Raw genomic sequence first — 18,386 nt, forward strand, 5'->3', positions numbered from 1 at the left:
AAACTTCAGCTCACCTGAGCAGCGTCGTATCACCCTGAGCTATTAGATTGAGACAGTTACCTGTTTGGTAGATTATGTGACAAATAAAAATGTAAAAAAGGAAATAAAATAAGTCATAGTGCAGTCCATCTGAAAAAAACTGTCCTTATAAGTATGTCACACAATTGTGCCACCAACATTTTTAAATGAAAAACTCTTCTCTAGGCTTTTTTCACACCATTCTTTTGTACTTCCTCTGTGGGAAATTGGACTTATAAAGTTACTGCACCTAATAAGAATCAAACACACAACCTCAGATCTTCTAACCTAACATCTATCACACTGAGCTGTATGATCAGATGTGGTTCCTTAATTTTGTTAGAGCTTTTGATTTCTTCTCTTGGTGTTGGATCTAACGATAAATTGATAAACATATTGCACACTGTGGGAGTTGCACTCACAACCTCAAGCTTTCTGAGAGCTTCTTTATCACACTGAGCTAATCCATCTGACAGGCAGAGTTACATAAAAATACAGTATGCAATAAGAGCAACTCGTGAAATAAGTCATTAGTTTAGGAGTTGAGCCAAAAAAGTCACATTACCTTAATAAGAATTGAACTCATAACCCTAAAGCTTACAACGATCAAGTATGCATTAAAATGTTCTTAGTCGGCTTATCTTAGTACGCCGAAGAGTGAAAAATAATGTAATACAAACAATCACCTCTTAAACTTTATTGCACGGTCATTTTATTTCCAAAAGCAGGTTTTTAGGGCCTGTTAACACAGAGTATGAATACACAAACTGTTCAACTGCAATATTAAACATTTGAGGAAATGCATGAAGAATTTTAAAATAAAAACACCAAAATGGAACATTTTAAAATACCAAACCTGTTAACTAATTGATTTCAAAATATAATAATAAAAAAAAACTCTTTCACTTAACCAAAGAACTAAAATCTCTTAAAAAAACTGTTTTATTAAAAGAAAGAAAACACCCACAACTATAAAAACTTCTAATAATCATAAATCATCCAAAACAAATATTGATTTACAGAGCATATTCCCAATCCTTAATGTTAATAAACAAAAGAAAATAAATTCATACCCTCACTTTCTCCTTGAGCATTACATGGTAATGAACAATAAGCATGTTTCACTGAAACAACCAGCATCTGCCTTTTTTGGCAAATAATATAATAGATTGGACTGTCTGACTGACAGTGTTTCTGAGCTTCACTTAAGCATGTCAATATTTCCTTTCAGCAACTGCTGCACCTGAAGAAAATTAAAGAAATCAGATCAGCAATTAATAATTAGATGTTTCGACAACTTACACTTCTACACACTTATACTTAATAAACAAACAACCTATTATTGCCTTTGTTTGAAGGGATCAGAATTACCTTTTCCCCAGTGGGTCCTCTGGGCACCAGCTGACACGGCAGTTCATTTTCAAAGTTCCTGGCCCCGGGGTCCGCACCTTTCCTCATCAGCAGCTTCACAGCTTCCACTTGACGTTTATGATTTTGCAAAGAGCTGACAATGTGCAGGGCCGTGTTGCCGCTGAATGTCTGAAACGTACATAACCGTACATGAAATAACGTGCAGTGTGTGTGTGTGTGAGTGAGTTTCCCTGATTGCAAATACAATGACTAACCTTAGCATTTACAGCTGACTGCGGCTGGTCCAGGAACATTTTTAACAGCTCCACGTTTGCCTCCTCGGCAGCCATGTGAAGACACGTCCTTCCACTTTTTTGATCCTGCACAAAACAATGCAAGCTTCAAAGTGATGCGACAAGTGTGACATGTACCAAAGTCAAATGATTTGAATAGTTACCTTCGTCCCACTGGAGGCTCCCGTAAGCAGGAGAGTCTTGATACACTCGACGTACATGTGTGCCCTCTGCGCCAGCTCCTTTGCCATATATGAGCACAGATTTCCCAGAGTCCTCAGCTCTTTAACCACAGCGTTGTGAGACAAGACAGCTGCATGCAATGGAGTTAAACCTGAAAACAGAGAACAGCAGGGTTAAATCACAAGGACACTTCCTACAAACCAGCTTTAAACTTCAATAAAACATACTCACCATCATAGTTGAACATTTCAATATCCACCTGCTGACCAGTCACCTTTAGGGTCCTGCAGATGCTCTGTGGAAATACATGTGTTGAAAATAGGTCAGAAAAAGTAGCTTTAAGCATTTTAATGGGTGCACAAGGGATACAACGTTATGAATTTGAAATGAAAACTGTTATTATTAATTGCATCGAGATGACACTGCTGCAACAGTGTTATGCATTTTCAGTTATTTCATACCTGCAGGCTGAGAAAATGTCCTTTCTCTGCACACAGATGCAGAGGGGAGCGGCCCCACAGGTCCCTGGTGTTGATCTGAGCTCCGTGCACCAGCAGGTCCTGGACTATGAGCTGCTGGTTGCTGGCAGCTGCTATCTGAAGAGCCGTCTGTTAACAAAGATCATCGCTTTACTCATCTGCATTTGATGTGTGATGAACACAGATAAGCTACTTCAGTGTTTGTACCTGCCCATTGTGTTCTTTGATGTCCAGAGAGCCACATTGAGACATTTTGGCAGCGATCACATAAGCCAAAGCTCGCCTCCCTTGTGCTACTGCTATGTGAAGGACTCTGGCCGTTGGGAAAGAAAAAGAGCAATCAAAAATAAATTCACATGCATGTTACGTCCATAATGTTAAGGTTAATTTGTTTAGGATTTGTGTCAAGGCAGAATTATAATATTTATTGGGATAGAATAGAGTGTCTTGAATGCCAAAGGTCAACAAAATACCTTTTTTTTCTGACTATACTCTCAATAAATCAGGACTTTATTTGCATTAATTCATGACTTTATTAATCCAATATAAAAAAAATGTTCAAGTCAATCATTTCTTCATATTTTTAATTCTCCTAAAAATCCAAACTTTGTTCTTTTAATAGTACTTTACGATATGACTAACCAAAATAAAAATATTCTTTAGAGAACGAAGCCATGTAGGATATGTTTTTGAATATGCACACATTTGAGCTATTTCATCAATACTTACGTGTCTCCATCGGCGTCCTGCATGCTGAGCAGCTCAGGAGAAACCCCCCCGAGCCTCTGCGCCTGCTGCTGGATCTGCCAGTGAAATAAAGTGAGCTTCCCTCCATCAGCAGGAGTGGGATGTTGCAGTTGTTGAGGGGAATTGTGGCCATTTTCAGGAAAACCATTACTTATATGGGGGTATCCTGGAGGGCCAAACAGCTGAGGACTCACGTCGACGTCAATTGCTTCAGACTTTACAGTTTTTAATTCATGCATGAAGTTGTTGTCGTCCTGCAGGCCGTTCTGTTTCTTAAAGAGAAGCGTATGAATGTATTTTAGGGGATTTTGAAGACACATTTGCCACTGCCTGTATTTGCATACTAACAACTTTCACTTGTGGAGGAATGCTTATCCTCTTCCTCATACTGAAGACACATTTGCCACTGCCTGTATTTGTATACTAACAACTTTCACTTGTGGAGGAATGCTTATCTTCTTCCTCATACTGAAGGAACTTCCTCATAATCAAAACTAGAAGAAATAACATGTAACATTTGATAAAACGCAATTAATTAAGTTGATTGCAACATATCCTGGGAAAAAAAAAAACCCTACATTAACACTTGCTTTAGAGTCATCTTAAACATGTCTTGTCATGTTGCTGTGACTTACAAAGCGCCTCATCATGAGCAATTCCTTCACAGTCTTCTTGTGCATGGCGTGGGCGTATTCTCGTGGCCTGGGATCAGCGATAAGGAAGCCTGAGAGAAAGAAAAGACCTGTTTAACAATCCTCAATAGCATACATGCATTCAACGTATTGGGCAAACAAACATGGGTGAGAAGTCAGACTAGTTTGCTCAAGTCAAAGTACTGAAGACATTGTTTATTACAATTCCAGCAAATGAAATTGTCCCTGTTAGTGTAAGTAAGTATAGGGAAGCCCTGAAAGGCAAAAGAGAAAAAATAAATATTAGGTAATCCCTTTCTAAGTCTGATGTAAATTGTCTTCTCCCTGCTCCTTTTCGCTCAATGGTGTGTTTGTAGAGACATGTTTTGTTGGCAATTATTGTACATTTGGTTTTGCGTACCATGAGCGGGACAAATAAAAATGAAATGAAATGAAATTTAAAAACAGGTTTAAAAAAGTCAGGTAATATATAATAATATTTTATCATCTAGTTTTTGCAGATGATACACAAACACAGAAGAGAAAACTCTAAATGACCAGACCTATAAAATCGATAAACCAATCAAATGTATTCAGGGACCTTTATAGAGCATACAAACAGGGAAAAACGTAAGTCTGTTATATATGAAATGTATCTGAATGTGGAATATAAGTGATAAGTAGCAAAAGATTAACATATTAAAGTACAATACATGTAACTTAAACGTATCCTGTTCAAATACAGAGTTAATCAAATGTAGAAAGTGTGTAGTCAAAATGTGGTTTATCACTTCACGTGTTTACTTTTGGGTCTAAAAAAAACGTCTTTCGCCAGAAGGTTAAAGTCAAGTGTGAAGTGTTCTCTAATGTCGAGTGGGACAAACACAACACAAAGACTTCCTCATTCCCCTGTGTACTGAACAAAACACATCAAATGTTCAGGAACAAGCAGATAAAATAAGTATGTGTGTGGTTTTCATTCTTTCATGGATTTTATAATTTAATCTGACCTGGATTCTGGTTGAAGTTGGCCCCCATTGGTAGAAACTCGCTCCTTCTCGGATCCAACATGTGTAAGGAGTTTTTTTACTGGACTTTTCCCTTGTCCAATAAACCTGGAAAGCAAAGTGTGTCTGTCAGCACAGCAGAAGTGTCAAACACAGGGTGTGATAATAAAATAAAATAAAGACTGACACAGATCAGTATTGAGGAACAACCGCTGCGAAACACCTGGATCTACTTCCTGGTTTCACAGGTTCCAAAGGTGAGTTAACTTAATTTCAAAATAAATGTCCTAAACATTTAAAAAATAAACCATGGAGCTAATCCTATAGGGTAAATTCAGTTGTATCATTTGACAAAAAGTATGTTTTTCCCATTTAATTGTAAGCTGATGATGTGCTTTTTTTTTTAAAGAATATAAATTAAATTCTGCTCTACAAAAAGTATGTGCATATTAATCACAATATAAAAACCTCAAGTGAGTTTAAAGTCCATTTATTCAGCGGAAAAACCGGGCTTCAGTTAATATGCAAATTATCTCAATGTGTTGCAAAACCACGGTACAATACAGCCTTTATAAGTCAATGAGTAACTCAACTGCAGATCAGATAGAAAGCATTAGTTTTATATTTGTAATCAACATTTCTCTGCTAGTTTTCCATAAAGCACACAAACAATGCTTTTGTAATGACAAGTGACATTTAAAAGCAAACATAGAGTAAATGAGTGGTAACACTTACTTCTCAAGTTCTACAGAGTGAGGACCCGCAGGCTGAAGCCTCCGTGTTGTAGAGGTGGAAGACTACACTAGTGAAAGAGCACCAGTTGACTTATGCGTGTGTTGTTGGCACTAACCACTCCCCTTTTATCAGCTCCGGTGTGTTGCCCATATAACCCTCAAGAAAAGCAGGTTAGGCTTGGCTGCAGTCCAACAAAAACACCAGCTTGTTGTGTTGGCACAGACAGAAAACTTCTGTTAATAAAGTGAGAACGGATTAGCAGAAATTGGAAGCCTTCCCAAGTTCTGTCACACACACGTTTTATGACTTTGTTTATGCTATAATATTTCCCAATAGCTGGCTACTCACTCACCTTTGTTCATTTTTATATAGTTGTTATATATTACAATGTTTTATAATAAATGCATTAAAAGGTGATAACTATAAAGAAAGCACATTGTATTTCATTTGAACAGAATCTAAAATATATTATGAAATGAGACCTTATAAAATGTTTCATTAGTTACAAATCATTATGAATATTTATCAGCACTTATTACTATAATGATGTACCGCTGCAAGCAGAGCATAATGCATTATAGACATGGGTGTCATAGAAAGTGTTATATCTTTAGTTTTTAATTCAGTTTGCACAATATTCATATTATTACTCTCGCATAAAACCTGTTTCTTTACAGAACCACACATCGTTTCATTTCTTCTAACCCAGCAGTACTTTATTTATTTCCTTTACAGTTCTGTGAATGAGTTGAAGGGAATGACACTGGCCAACTGTGCACACACATTTTCATTGTTCCATAATAACAATTCATCACAATCAACAGCTTCACAGTTAAAAGTTCTTGGTAGCACACTTTGCTTTCATACATTCTAGCATTTTAGGTCTGTCTCTCTAATTTGAAGTGATTTCAATTGTGTTTATATCCAAAAGAGCACTTTGTGTGCAGTATTTTAACACTTTTCAGTTATGCAAATAACTACATGAAGTATGGAGCAAGTACTATCAAGTACAACTCAGATCCCAAGAGAAGACAAACATGATGAAGGCTGGGCAACAGATGAATAGATGCTTCCGCTTTAAGATTAACTCTTCAAACTATGACTAAGAGGCCTAGAATTTAAGTGTCTATGATTAAAAAAATCTCCCTTTAAATTGAAATACATTATTTAGGCGAAAATGCAATCCAAACAGAATTGCACATGTGGCACTAATCTTAGTGCAATTCACTTCTTGGAAGGCAGTTATCTTTACGGATGCATATTACATTTTTGCATTTGAATATTTTGCCTGCAGTGGAAGTCAGTTTAAAGTTTTTGGGGAACATTTAAGTCCATTTTCAATCTTTTTAGTCGACAAAATGAAACACTGACTTTGTTTCGCTGAATGGACGATCCTAGGTGGTTTTGGAAGCAATTGACAGAAATATACACTCTTTGTTTCCATGTCTTCATATATTCTTTTCCAACACATATTAAAAAAAGAATTAGCTTTTGCCCTCCATGGCATGTTTGCCCATTACACAATACATTTTTCCTGTTTAAAATGATTACAGTATCTACAGAAAAGTCACTTTTTCCCAAAGAGCAACCTTGTCATTTCACCCCCTCACCTTTGTTTTCATTTCAATACAAACTTTCTGTGTCTTAATCCCAACTGATAGAAAAATAATAACTTAGACTCTGTTAGTTCACACCTAACAAACAAAAAAAATAAAGTGCTCTGCCACAACAAAGAAATAGCGTATGACACAGTGAGTTTCTCTTTGACGACAACCTGAAGTACCTTACGGTGGAGTTTCTACATAAATAATTACAGAAATTCATACCATGTCAACAGAGTGAAAAAAAGAGAATACTGCATGCACACTCCCGCTTAAATTAATCTCCAATGCACCCATGTGTGCTGTAGATAAAAACACATTTCCAGAAAAAATTATTGGGGGGGAAATAATAAAGAAAAGTTCAGTTAGTTATTCCAAACTGTAGCCATCTTCCTGTAATGCCTTTTTGGGAAAAGAAAGCACCCGAGAGTACAGGTGGTGGTCCAGATGGTTCCTCTTTGCTTAAATGCCCCCAGGAGCTTAGTTGTTGCCTGATGAAAAAAAGCATAAAGAAGATTTTAATTAAGATCTTTTACTCATTTTCAACTGTATTAACCACATGTAACACCTGTGCACAGAGAACACAGAGAATGCTTCATGCACACACACTGACCTGCGAGGTATTTGGCACCGACTAACATCAGAATGCTGCCGATGATGTAGAAGCCCAGGGGGACGCTGCTGAAGATGCCAGTTTCACCTTTTGGTCAACAGAAAAAGATCACACAGAGGCAAGGAAAACAAGAGCACAAGAATTTGGTCCCTTTTTGGGTTGGGCAATTTGGAGACAGTTCATATATCACATTACTTTCTACAACATACCATGATATCTAAATGCGATATTGTAGGATTGACCATCAGTGCTTTAACAAAATATTTGCGACATAACATTTTAATGAATAATAATCATGTTTGTTCGTATACTGACATTTATATTGGCCATATCAAAAATCTAAGCCAATTTCTAGTCTCATATAATGATATCGATACAATATTTATATATCACCCAGCCCTAGCTCATAGTGTGGTTCCTGCTCACCGTTTCCGTTGCCGACCGGCTCCGTGGTCTCCCAGTTCATGGATTTCTGAACCGCCATCTTCCATCGAGCGTAGCGGAACTCGCTCTCTGCAGATATAAAGACAAGCTTTTACATTTCAGCTCCTGGAGACGTGTGCTTCTCTCAGTGTGACAGAAGTCAGTACCTTCAGGGTTGATCTGAGGCTCGAACTTCTCCGAGGTGACTTCACTCAGGTCCTCTGGCTTCAGACTCCACACGCTCACCCCCTCGGCTGACCCCGCTGCCATCGCTGCGCCCAGAGCGGTGGTCTCGGGCATGGACGGCTTCACTGCAAAGCACAATCAACAGCATGTTTACGGGTAAAAACAACAACATGAAGAACGGTCATGTGGCAATGCTTGTTATTTTGCTTCGGAAACTGTAATCTTAACAGCTACTAGCAGTAGTTGATGCATCTTTATGGACATATTCATGGGACAAACACAACAAATATATCGCATGTTGACCAAAATACGTACATTTCCAAAAGCTGCAATTTCTATTCATTTTCTAGTGTGTCATCTATTCCACTTTATGCCAGCAGATGGTATTCATGCTCAGTGTAGCACCATCACAGTTTGATGCAGGCTAGAAAAGGACTTTTATGTTGATAAAAATGTACTTTGTGCGCCAAAACCTTTTGTCGTATGTATGCAAGTCCACCGACCTACTGCCAGAGTTTCTGAGTTTTCCGCACCCACGCAACAGTTTCCCGTTTAGCATCACCCTTTTGAAAAATATGATGATAAAAGGATCTTACCGACAGGGATGCAGAGGATGTCGGCCTGCAGCTGCATCAGCAGCTTGTTGGACGTCATCCCTCCGTCCACCTGGAGCTGGGTGAGGGGAATACCGCTGTCCTGGTTCATAGCGTCCAGGATCTTCAAAGAAAACAGAAAAACAGTTATCACACAAATACCTACATCTAAATTAAAAAATATATACAAATCTACCAAACGGATTGCTACATTGAGTATCTATTAGATGAGTTTGTTGAAATAGTTTTGGGAAATTGAGCACCTTTCCCACAAACATCAGTGTGAAAAAGTGTGGAAATACAATATGCATTCATGTGCTTACCTCCCGTGTCTGGAAACACACAGCTTCCAGTGCAGCAAACGCCACGTGATACTTATTAGTGAACTGAGTCAACCCGCAGATGATCCTGTCAGAGAGTATCGAAGTGAACAGAGAGTAAGGACGGTGAAGGATTTTAGACACTGATCTGAATTTGTGTCTTCTTCTTACCCTCTTGCACTGGGCTCCCAGTACGGTGCATAGAGGCCCGAAAAAGCAGGAACAAAGTAACAGCCGTAGGAAGTGCCGACTGACGCTGCAAACTGCTCTGCAGCGGGGAAAACACAAACAGGAATACATTGCAATACATACACAGGTAAGATATCACCAACTTTGATTCTTAAATATAAAGATTCAAGCAATCAAAGATCAAGATACCCCTTTAAAACAATAAGATTTCATTATTGCTTGTCAAATTTCAGCACATACCGAGCTCTTCAGAGGATTTGATGATTCCCAGATTGTCCTGCAGCCAACGAACCACAGCGCCTGCAATGGCTACAGAGCCCTTGGAAAAAGCACCAGAATAACACTTAGTATAAAAAGTAAAAAGTATGATTTAATAATGTGGTGAAAATGTGTGTATTTAAGATTCTGTACCTCCAGTGCGTAACATGCAGGTTGGTCGCGGCCAAGTTTGTACGCCACAGTGGTCAGAAGGCCGTGTTCGGACATTACAGGCTACAAAAAAAACACAAAAGGGAAATGCCAGTGTGTGTCTGTGATATTTGAAGGGATGTGAACTGTTCAAATGTAAATCTGACGTATTGTACCTTAGCTCCAGTGTTTCGCAGGAGAAAGCAGCCAGTTCCATACCTGAAACACATCAGGAAGCAAACTTTCAGCAGGATTTATAACGCAATTTAAGAGAAAAAAAGCTTATCTATAACATGAGTCTAGTCGTTTTTAGACATGTTAATGCAGAAATGACTCACGTGTTTTTCGCCTGCCCGTCCTGGAAACACATCTGTCCAACAAGCGCTGCTGACTGATCCCCTAAACACTGTTTTTAAAATCACACATAAACCCAGCAGGTGGAAACATTGCAAATTGCTCAAATACCTTTTAAGCATTACAACTACATGGAGACAATATTGGAAAGGAAAACAGAGATGAACCTACCCCAGAGATGGGGATCCCTGAGAGAGCTCCAGATTTCTGCCAAAAAAACAAACATGTTTAATAAGGGAACTGTGTACGACACATTAAAAGAGCATTCCAAAATGTGTTGACATATATTTACTGTTTATTATGAAATGAATCGAACTAATTTAACAGAAACAAATCACTATGAGCTACATGATACAAAACTGAAAACAGAGGGAGGATTCCTCATTATTTGACTACAGGAAGCCAAATAACAAACACACACTACCACTTTGTTTTTTTACAGAAAGTATACTGTCACAGTGAGGGTGAATAGTAATAGTAATTTACATTGACATGTCTTCACTCCTACTCATGTTTTCATGAAGACAGAAATTGATTCGGTGGAATCAGCGTGTGCCCAAGAGTGAAGAGATTTGGAGACTTTGCAGAGGAAGATGGCCGGCCAATGGCATGCCACAAGAAGCAATGATAGGAGGGGGGGGGGGGGGGGGGGGGGGGGGGGGCATCCAGTACATTTCCAATGCAGCGAACATGCATACCATAATATGTGTGTGTGGTTAAACTGGGTTCAAATTCAAGATAAAACTTGGTCAATCTTGTTTTTTGTACACTCGTGTCTCTGCTGTCTATTTGGTTAAATATTATGCTTGTGGTTTACCCGTTCCTGTAGTGTGTTGTATAGGTTTGCGTGCATGTAAATGGTCTGCAAAGACTAAAATCCCTGTGTTCCCTCCAGAGGGAGTTTCTCAAATATTCACTTTCATTCCTTAAGGATATTTGTCTTTTTAGACATAGGATCCATTATATTCCCTCACGTACATTTGATATTGAGAGCCTTGGCTGGTGCATCTGGAGATATAAAAGAGCTAAAAGCAGCAGAAATGCAGGCAGGAATACCAAAACAATAAGCATTAAAATAGATCATTGGCAAAATAAGCAGTAGCAAATGTACCTGGTTAGTTAATAGTTAGTGACCCCAATGTGACTCAAATCTGACCAGTTTAAACATTTACAATCAGCAATAAGGCAAACTAAGTTAACTTTGTAGCTACTGAATCATCAGCCTTTGTATGAATCTTGGAAATGCACTGTGTGATGGTGTGTGTGCTTTGGCCACGGAGAAGCGGGACGGGTTAAAATGGCGAGTATTACTTACCCGGCTAGAACATAATTTCTACCAGTGAGAGAAGAGAGACAATGGCTCACAAAAAATGCCTACAAATACTTTTCCAGACAACCTTTATGCATGACATCAGCTTAAATCTGTGGAATGTTACATGAGACATGGTTCATTAAAACACCCATTATAGGGTAAAATGTAAGTAGACTTGAATTTCTATTTATGTGTCCTTACCATGAGGCCATAGATTTCTGAAGAACTCCTCACTTTTGGCAAGATCTCCATGGGAATACCAAAATATCTGACGGAAATCAGAGGAAAGGCCAATGAATAACAAAGACAATTCTGCTTCTCTTACAATTTTCAGTGATATTCTTAAAATTGAAAAGGCAGTACAGTGGGATTTAAGGCCATGGAAAGTAGGTGCCATACGTGCAGAGTTCAGGGTCCCAGTCCAGAGTGTGGATGTTAAACAGCATGGTTCTGCTAGCGTTGGTTACATCTGTGCAGTGGACGCCGCCAGACTTCCCACCAGTCAAACACTGTTGGAAATCCATCGGAAACACACTCCAATGGTCAGTTTTTCACCGCCATCCCATATGTACATTTTAATGACATCCACACCGTTACTGACCCAGATGAGCCAGGAGTCCACGGTGCCGAACATAGCGCGATGTGACACCACGGCATCATGGACCTCGTCCACGTTGTCCATCAGCCAGCGAAGTTTCACCGCGCTGAAGTAGGTGCTGATTGGGAGCCCTGTTTTATGCTGCAGGGGGACAGAGACACAAAGAACTGTTTTAATGCTGCTACCAAGAGTGGGATCAGACTGTATGTGTCTTTAAATTGCAACAATGGTGCTTCAATTAACATCAAATGTGTAGGAATGAAAAAATCCTCAAGCTTTGTTATGTTGAGATTCAGTGCATCGTCCTCTTAAGATTTTCCTTCAGGCATTTTTTATTTCATTCTCAATGGGAAAAAGGGGGTGAAAATGAGCGCGTGTCACGTTTCCATCACTGCAGGGCTGGAGCCGGTAAATACCGTGACCACTGCAGAGTCATTTGTCCCGTGGAAGAATGTAGATGGGAACATTTTACTGATGACAAAAGCCAGATGTTAGCGGGTTATTGTCCACTGGGAGAGGGGCTTTAGAAAAGAGAAATTAGTGAAAGAGGCCCATTGTCCATCTGTGCTCTCTAAAACCAACTGTACCTGGTGTCCCGTCAATGGAAAACTAAAATATTAAGTGCTTACCTTTAAGTGGTTCTTATTCCTTCCTGGAGTTTTGTTGATTAGACGTTCAACTGTTGATTGAGTCCGCAGGTCCAACCAAACTGAACGAAAAACAACATTATTTCATAGCCAAAAATCTGTAAAAAAACGATACGATTGTGTCTGCGTACTCTTTAAAAGGCTCAGATTAGTGCTTATATAAATGGAAATAATAAATCAAATAACATTCAACTGTACCTATTGCATTGTAGAGGGGCTCCCCTGTCTCTTTGTCCCAAACAAGCGTGGTCTCTCTTTGGTTGGTCACTCCAATAGCTGCACAGATTCAAATAATTTCCACATTTTTAGATTATGAACGCCTTACTATGATATAAATGAAAAGAGCCTCATCGGTAACATGTGAGCTTGTGTACCTTTAATGTTTGAGATGTCTATGTTTAGCTGGGTGAGTTTTTCACACGTCCGCTCCATGCACTCGTAAACCGACTGCAGAATTTCTTTGGGGTCTTCCTCCACCCATCTAAAACAGATGGCAGTGTATCACAATGAATAAGATTACATTCCCTAAATGTGTATGCATATTTTAGGAATTGTTTTGTATCGTTTCACAAACCCTTCTTTGGGGAAGCTCTGTTTGATTTCCACCTGATGATGGCTGAGGAGCTCTGCTGTTTTCGCATTAAACACCTTTGAAGAAGGAACATAGCTCTTTAATATGTATGCATGGTACAATTATATCAAAACAACACAATGAAATACCTACTTTTAGCAGAATTGTTTTTACTATGCAGGCTTTTTGCACACAACAGCACAATTGCAACTATGCCTAGGCAGTGTCATATTTTCACAGTATAGTAATCACAGCATGGACCATTTGGTGTTAAAACATTAGGATTGAAGTTATTACAGTAGGACAACAAGAAGGAAATATATGCTATAGTGTGCATATGCTATGTGTGTTAAAATATTAAATAATAATATGTCTATTTTTCAATTGGTAAGACAAATTCAAAGAATCTCCACCTAAATCACATTTTGTGTTTTTTTTTCTGTGTAAAAAAGCTTAATTTGTATAGTTACTAGTGCTTGAAGCTGTCAGATAAATGTAACATAGTAGAAGTATAATGTTTCTCTCTACATGTAAAGACTTACGTTAAGGACAAATATCAAAACAGTTACAGCACTTGAGTGAAATGTTGTTAGCCTTCATTCCACCTCTCTAAAGGGAGCACTTGAATGCAGCATTATTAGTTAATTAGCAGCTCTTTATCCAGCAGTAGTGAAACAACACCAAACACTGACAACAACCGTCCCTGTGGTTGCAAGAGTACACGGTGGAAGACACACCCAAGGACACCGTTGACACCTTAATGAGCCAGACATTGAATGCAACACAGCTAGCTGGTTCGTCTTACCAAAAACCGAGTGGAGCTCGTGCCCTGGTCAATGGCAGCCACCAGCGGACCCATCGTTACCCGGTGTGAGGACGCAGCCATGGTACTGTTCATGTGCCGCCCGGGAGCTTTGCCAACGGACTAGAGAGGAAACCGATTATCAACACCGGCAATGCTGCTCAGGGTAAACCAAAGGCGGGTGCTGTCGCAGGTTAGCAACGTACACTTCGTCCTGGCGCTCAGAAATGACGCAACCAGTGCAACAAACATTAGCTTCATTGCACTTATCCAACAAGTTTTCACCTAATATCTAACAATGCGTTTAGATTACTGACCAGTTCTGATGATTTTTTAATATTAGAAGGGTTTGTGATTCAACAACGACTATAGGAACATATTATTTGTCAAAAAGGTAGTTCCCATACCGGGAGTCGAACCCGGGCCGCCTGGGTGAAAACCAGGAATCCTAACCGCTAGACCATATGGGACCGATACGCAATGATTGGCCATCTTTTCTATATAAATCCATAATAACAAAGTTACTATAATGTTTTCTACTTCTTTACTGATCGTCTGCATACGAATATATGCCCCAATTATTTGTTAGGCACAGGGTTTCTAATTGTCATAGTTGGTGAGATGTACAATTTGTTCAATTCATTTAAATAAAAAAGAACCTCGAGGGCTCGTCTCTACGGCAACTGGAGATGACATCATCAGAAACGGACTCTGTTGTTATTCATGAAATGTGGGAAGCTGTTGTCATGTTTGGTTCGTTTTAAATTATTTCGTCGTATTTTAACCACTAAAACCCTAAAATGTAAGTAAGGGGATACATGAAATGTGTCTTTCTTTCAGTTAATGGTTTGTTTTATATAAGTAATACAATTATAATCAACCCTGGGCAGAAACTTAGCCGGCTAGCCGCGTTAGCTGTACAAAGCTAAAGGAAATGTACCTGTATTTCACAAATGTTTAGTTCCCTAATGATAGTTTGGTTCATTTTCAGGACGGAATACTGGAAATCACAACCAAGGAAATTCTGCCAGTACTGCAAGTGCTGGATTGCGGACAATAAGCCTGTGAGTATCCCAAAAGATGCAGATCATGTTGCAGAGGGCAGTGTCCGATATTCTCTGCTCATTTGTCTCTCTTTTTTGTTTTCCTCTGCAGAGCGTCGAGTTCCACGAAAGAGGGAAGAATCACAAAGAAAATGTGGCTGCAAAAATCACCGAGGTATTTACTTTTATACATATGTTTCCCTTTTCTGAAGAAACAATTTGAACACTCAACCTTTTTAGGAGTAATAATATGCTGATGAGTTGTAATTTAGTACATGGTAGAATCAGCTGACCAACTGGGCTTTTAACATACTACACAGCCATGAAAAAACGTCTTGGCACCATCTTCAGGACTGGAAGGAGAGATAAAGTCCAGACATCACACTCTGTCTCTTATACTCACTTCTTATTGGCAACTTTGATGCTGCCACTCAACTCATTTTATATGTCCTGCTGCAGATTAAAAAGAAGAGCATGGACAATGCGAAGCAGGAGGAACGCATGTCTAAAGACTTTCAGAAAATGGAGGAGGCTGCGATGAAGGCGTATCAGGAAGATCTGAAGAGGATGGAAAAGGAGTCGGGAGGTAATTTCTTGGTATGTTATTGATATAATGTGGCTATTAATTACATTTCATTTTACATTCATGTGTTCTTGTTATAGGATCAGGCTTACCAGTCGAGACAACAACACAAGAGGAAACACCTCAGGTCATTAATCAAGCCAGATCTATGGTGGGGCCCCAGGCAAGACCTAAAGTGGGACCCCAGGGTGGACCCCAGGGTGGATACCAGTCCGGACCCCAGGGTGGACCCCAGTCCAAAAAACAGCAGAAGAAACAGAAAGCAAACCAGATGCCCAGAGGTCAAATGAGAGCGCAGGTCTGGGTTAAAGGACAGACTGAGGATGGAAACGCTTACTATTATAACACAATAACAGGAGGTACACCAACATCAGCCTGTACACCAACACACTATTTTATTGTTCAATCTACTTTTTCTAACTTGATTTTATGTTTTTTTTTTTAACTACAGAATCTAGATGGGATAATCCAGAGTCTTTCCAGGGAGCAAACTCAGCCCCGGCACAGCCTGAAGTAAATCTTTTTAGTAGCATTTTTAGTGTATTGATTTGGCTTGCTGATGACAAGCATTTATTTTGATATTGTGTTTTTCTTCAGAGGTCTTCAGGGGGTCTTTGGACGGAAGCTGTCAGTCCTGAGGGTCACAAATATTACTACAACTCAGAAACTAGGGGTAAGCATTGGATCTAATATCATTTTATTAATTTCCATTTCTTATTTCTATTGGGTGATCTACATGCTCCGTCTCCCTCACCTCACAGAGAGCAGCTGGGTGAAGCCAGCGGGATTCACTTCAGGGAGTCAGGAGGAGGCCCCTCAGCCGGAGCCCCCGGGGGTAGAGGAGAGCTCCAGCGGGGCCCCAGCATCTCAGGAGCCTGGAGTCCCTGAACAAGCCCTCCAGCAGCCCAAATACCCAAAGATCAACTTTAGGGTGAGAGGACAGTGAATGAGAATCAATAAAGAATATCACTTTTGAGAAAGTCCTAATGCTTTTTCTCCCTTTATCAGAAAAGGAAAGCAGAGGCCGAGCCCTTAGAAAAGGAGGAACTAGATAAAGAGAGTGAGGATGCTCCTAAAGGTGAGGCTGAAGAGATGGTAAAAGAGGAAGTGAAAAAAGAGGAGGATGTCCAAAGCACAGCAGCTGCACCTGAAGAGAAAAAAGAGGAGGCACCAGTGAAGATACAAATCAGAATAAGACAAAAATCTGCCAATCCTTATGGAGCCTGGGAACAGATCAAGGAAGAGGTGGATCCATAGTAAGTGATGGCTGATTTAAGAGAGCTGAATTAAATGCAGTTGGCAAACATGTGCTAGTAGATAATGGTTCCTTTTTCTTATCCTCTCCAGTTCCAAGGTGGACTTACAGCTTCCCAAGGTGCAGGGATACACTGCCAGCGCTCCAGCCGCTGGCCCGCCGCCGGAGCCAAAAACCAAGTTCAAGGAGCGCGTCATCACTTCCCTCGGAGAGGAAGGAGGGTCTACTTCATTCAGGAAGAACAAGACACAGAACGGCAAATCCAGAAGCATCCGACAGAGAGAGGACGACGACGACGACTGACCAAAGAAAACCGTCACGCAGGAGACTTTCACACAAACACAACTCTTCTTCATGCCTCTCTTAAACCTCACAACAGCAGACTCTCTGTCAGCTGCAACAGACAGGAACTTTAGACATTTTGTTGTTTTTTAAATGTATTTAGAAAGTGTTTTGTTTTGTCGAGGATGATGACCAATTGTAGGACACCTTGGAGTAACCTGAAAAGTAAAATGCTGTTTATATCCATCTGCCTTTCTCTGTTTTATTTCATATTAAAGTGAATATCTTTGGACTAATTAAGACATTTACAGTCATCACCATGTACTTATTTTAAATCCACATAGTTAAATCAATCTACAACAATTGAAAATAATTGGTAGTTGCAGTCCTATTTTAAATCCTCCCATGTTTTTCTACACAGAGCAAATCAAATATTTTTTTGTATTTTCCATATTTGTATTTTTTCATCATTGTGAAAGCTAGAAAGCAATTCCGTGGAACCATAATTGACTGTCATACTGAAAGAATAAAAGTGATTAAAGACCGGTGACTACGTGTTTTGAAATGATTTTAACTGAATGGATGTAGACATTAAAATATGTAACACGAGTAGAGAGAACATCCTGTAGGCTGCTGGTCAGCTGGCACACACACATGCAGAGCGGGAGAGTGTGTATTCAGCTGATAGATGGTGTTACCCCACCCTGACTGGCAGAGGACCATAAATACACACGGATAAACACCACTGCTAATATGTAATATACTGGATCAGGTTTCCCGTACAGTTACGTTTCCACCTGGTGTGTCATGCATTCCACCTTGGAGCACAAATGCTAAAAATAAAGTTATTTGTGGTGGAAAGTATTACAAATGAGATGTACTTATATATTATTTTCCTACTACTTTATACTATATCAAATATATTGTTCTTTTTTTACTCCATTACATTTATCTGACAGGTATAGTTACTATTGAAAAACACATGAAAATGTACAGCTGATATGATTGGTGGATCTGGTCAATCGACAAATATTTTGATTGTGTAAATTAATAAGGAAATATCATAGGTGACGCTTTGGTGCTGTTCTATTTAAATGATTTTGCTTTATCTAAATCCATCTAATGCTTGAATATATACAGTAACATTAGAACAGTCACAGTG

The 18,386-nt window shown here is 39.4% G+C and overlaps 3 protein-coding genes and 1 non-coding gene across 6 annotated transcripts; 1 reads left to right on the forward strand and 3 right to left on the reverse strand.

The window, feature by feature from the left end:
- Positions 1-700: 700 nt before the first annotated feature.
- On the reverse strand, positions 701-5,545 carry LOC117498984 (NF-kappa-B inhibitor zeta-like). 2 transcript variants are annotated; one of them, XM_034151208.1, is made up of 11 exons: positions 5,445-5,545; positions 4,713-4,817; positions 3,706-3,794; positions 3,053-3,336; positions 2,531-2,636; positions 2,306-2,452; positions 2,076-2,139; positions 1,826-1,995; positions 1,644-1,748; positions 1,390-1,557; positions 701-1,261 (listed from the first exon to the last, which is right to left on the reverse strand). In XM_034151208.1, exons 2-11 carry the CDS (start codon positions 4,771-4,773, stop codon positions 1,220-1,222), a joined length of 1,236 nt encoding a protein of 411 aa, XP_034007099.1. In that variant the 5' UTR covers positions 4,774-4,817; positions 5,445-5,545; the 3' UTR covers positions 701-1,219. The 2 variants fall into 2 exon arrangements, with proteins under 2 accessions (XP_034007099.1, XP_034007098.1); XM_034151207.1 differs by having other exon boundaries at positions 3,053-3,342.
- Positions 5,546-6,041: 496 nt separating this feature from the next.
- Positions 6,042-14,272, reverse strand: gk (glycerol kinase). Of its 2 annotated transcripts, XM_034151194.1 has the most exons (21): positions 14,065-14,272; positions 13,263-13,336; positions 13,063-13,169; positions 12,887-12,964; positions 12,671-12,750; positions 12,045-12,182; positions 11,843-11,952; positions 11,645-11,711; positions 11,447-11,464; positions 10,303-10,338; positions 10,116-10,183; positions 9,954-9,996; positions 9,781-9,861; positions 9,610-9,688; positions 9,352-9,448; positions 9,184-9,268; positions 8,864-8,984; positions 8,249-8,392; positions 8,085-8,171; positions 7,659-7,745; positions 6,042-7,536 (listed from the first exon to the last, which is right to left on the reverse strand). In XM_034151194.1, exons 1-21 carry the CDS (start codon positions 14,155-14,157, stop codon positions 7,526-7,528), a joined length of 1,704 nt encoding a protein of 567 aa, XP_034007085.1. In that variant the 5' UTR covers positions 14,158-14,272; the 3' UTR covers positions 6,042-7,525. The 2 variants fall into 2 exon arrangements, with proteins under 2 accessions (XP_034007085.1, XP_034007086.1); XM_034151195.1 differs by lacking the exon at positions 11,447-11,464.
- Positions 14,273-14,459: 187 nt separating this feature from the next.
- Positions 14,460-14,531, reverse strand: trnae-uuc. Its single transcript has one exon. It is a non-coding gene; the product is annotated as a tRNA-Glu (tRNA).
- Positions 14,532-14,751: 220 nt separating this feature from the next.
- wbp4 (WW domain binding protein 4) lies at positions 14,752-17,779 on the forward strand. Its single transcript, XM_034151202.1, has 10 exons — positions 14,752-14,863; positions 15,053-15,125; positions 15,217-15,279; positions 15,564-15,690; positions 15,768-16,046; positions 16,139-16,200; positions 16,285-16,360; positions 16,449-16,618; positions 16,696-16,943; positions 17,035-17,779. Coding segments are annotated over exons 1-10 (1,311 nt in total). The 5' UTR covers positions 14,752-14,861; the 3' UTR covers positions 17,246-17,779.
- Positions 17,780-18,386: the final 607 nt, after the last annotated feature.

This window comes from Trematomus bernacchii, unplaced genomic scaffold (assembly GCF_902827165.1).
Source record: "Trematomus bernacchii unplaced genomic scaffold, fTreBer1.1, whole genome shotgun sequence".
Taxonomy (NCBI): Eukaryota; Metazoa; Chordata; class Actinopteri; order Perciformes; family Nototheniidae; genus Trematomus; species Trematomus bernacchii.

Bases quoted from the DNA above. Each gene is read 5' to 3' on its own strand.
- LOC117498984 (XM_034151207.1), bottom strand. From the start codon at position 4,773: ATGTTGGATCCGAGAAGGAGCGAGTTTCTACCAATGGGGGCCAACTTC. The intron at 3,343-3,705 runs GTAAGTCACAGC...CTTCTCTTTAAG, and splicing joins TGCTCATGATGAGGCGCTTT to AAACAGAACGGCCTGCAGGA. The intron at 2,637-3,052 runs GTAAGTATTGAT...CCCAACGGCCAG, and splicing joins CAGGACGCCGATGGAGACAC to AGTCCTTCACATAGCAGTAG.
- gk (XM_034151194.1), bottom strand. From the start codon at position 14,157: ATGAACAGTACCATGGCTGCGTCCTCACACCGGGTAACGATGGGTCCG. The intron at 12,183-12,670 runs GTAAGCACTTAA...GTCCCCCTGCAG, and splicing joins GGAATAAGAACCACTTAAAG to CATAAAACAGGGCTCCCAAT. The intron at 8,393-8,863 runs GTAAGATCCTTT...TGTGCTTTGCAG, and splicing joins CATCCTCTGCATCCCTGTCG to TGAAGCCGTCCATGCCCGAG.
- wbp4 (XM_034151202.1), top strand. The intron at 16,619-16,695 runs GTGAGAGGACAG...TCCCTTTATCAG, and splicing joins ACCCAAAGATCAACTTTAGG to AAAAGGAAAGCAGAGGCCGA. The intron at 16,944-17,034 runs GTAAGTGATGGC...TATCCTCTCCAG, and splicing joins AAGGAAGAGGTGGATCCATA to TTCCAAGGTGGACTTACAGC.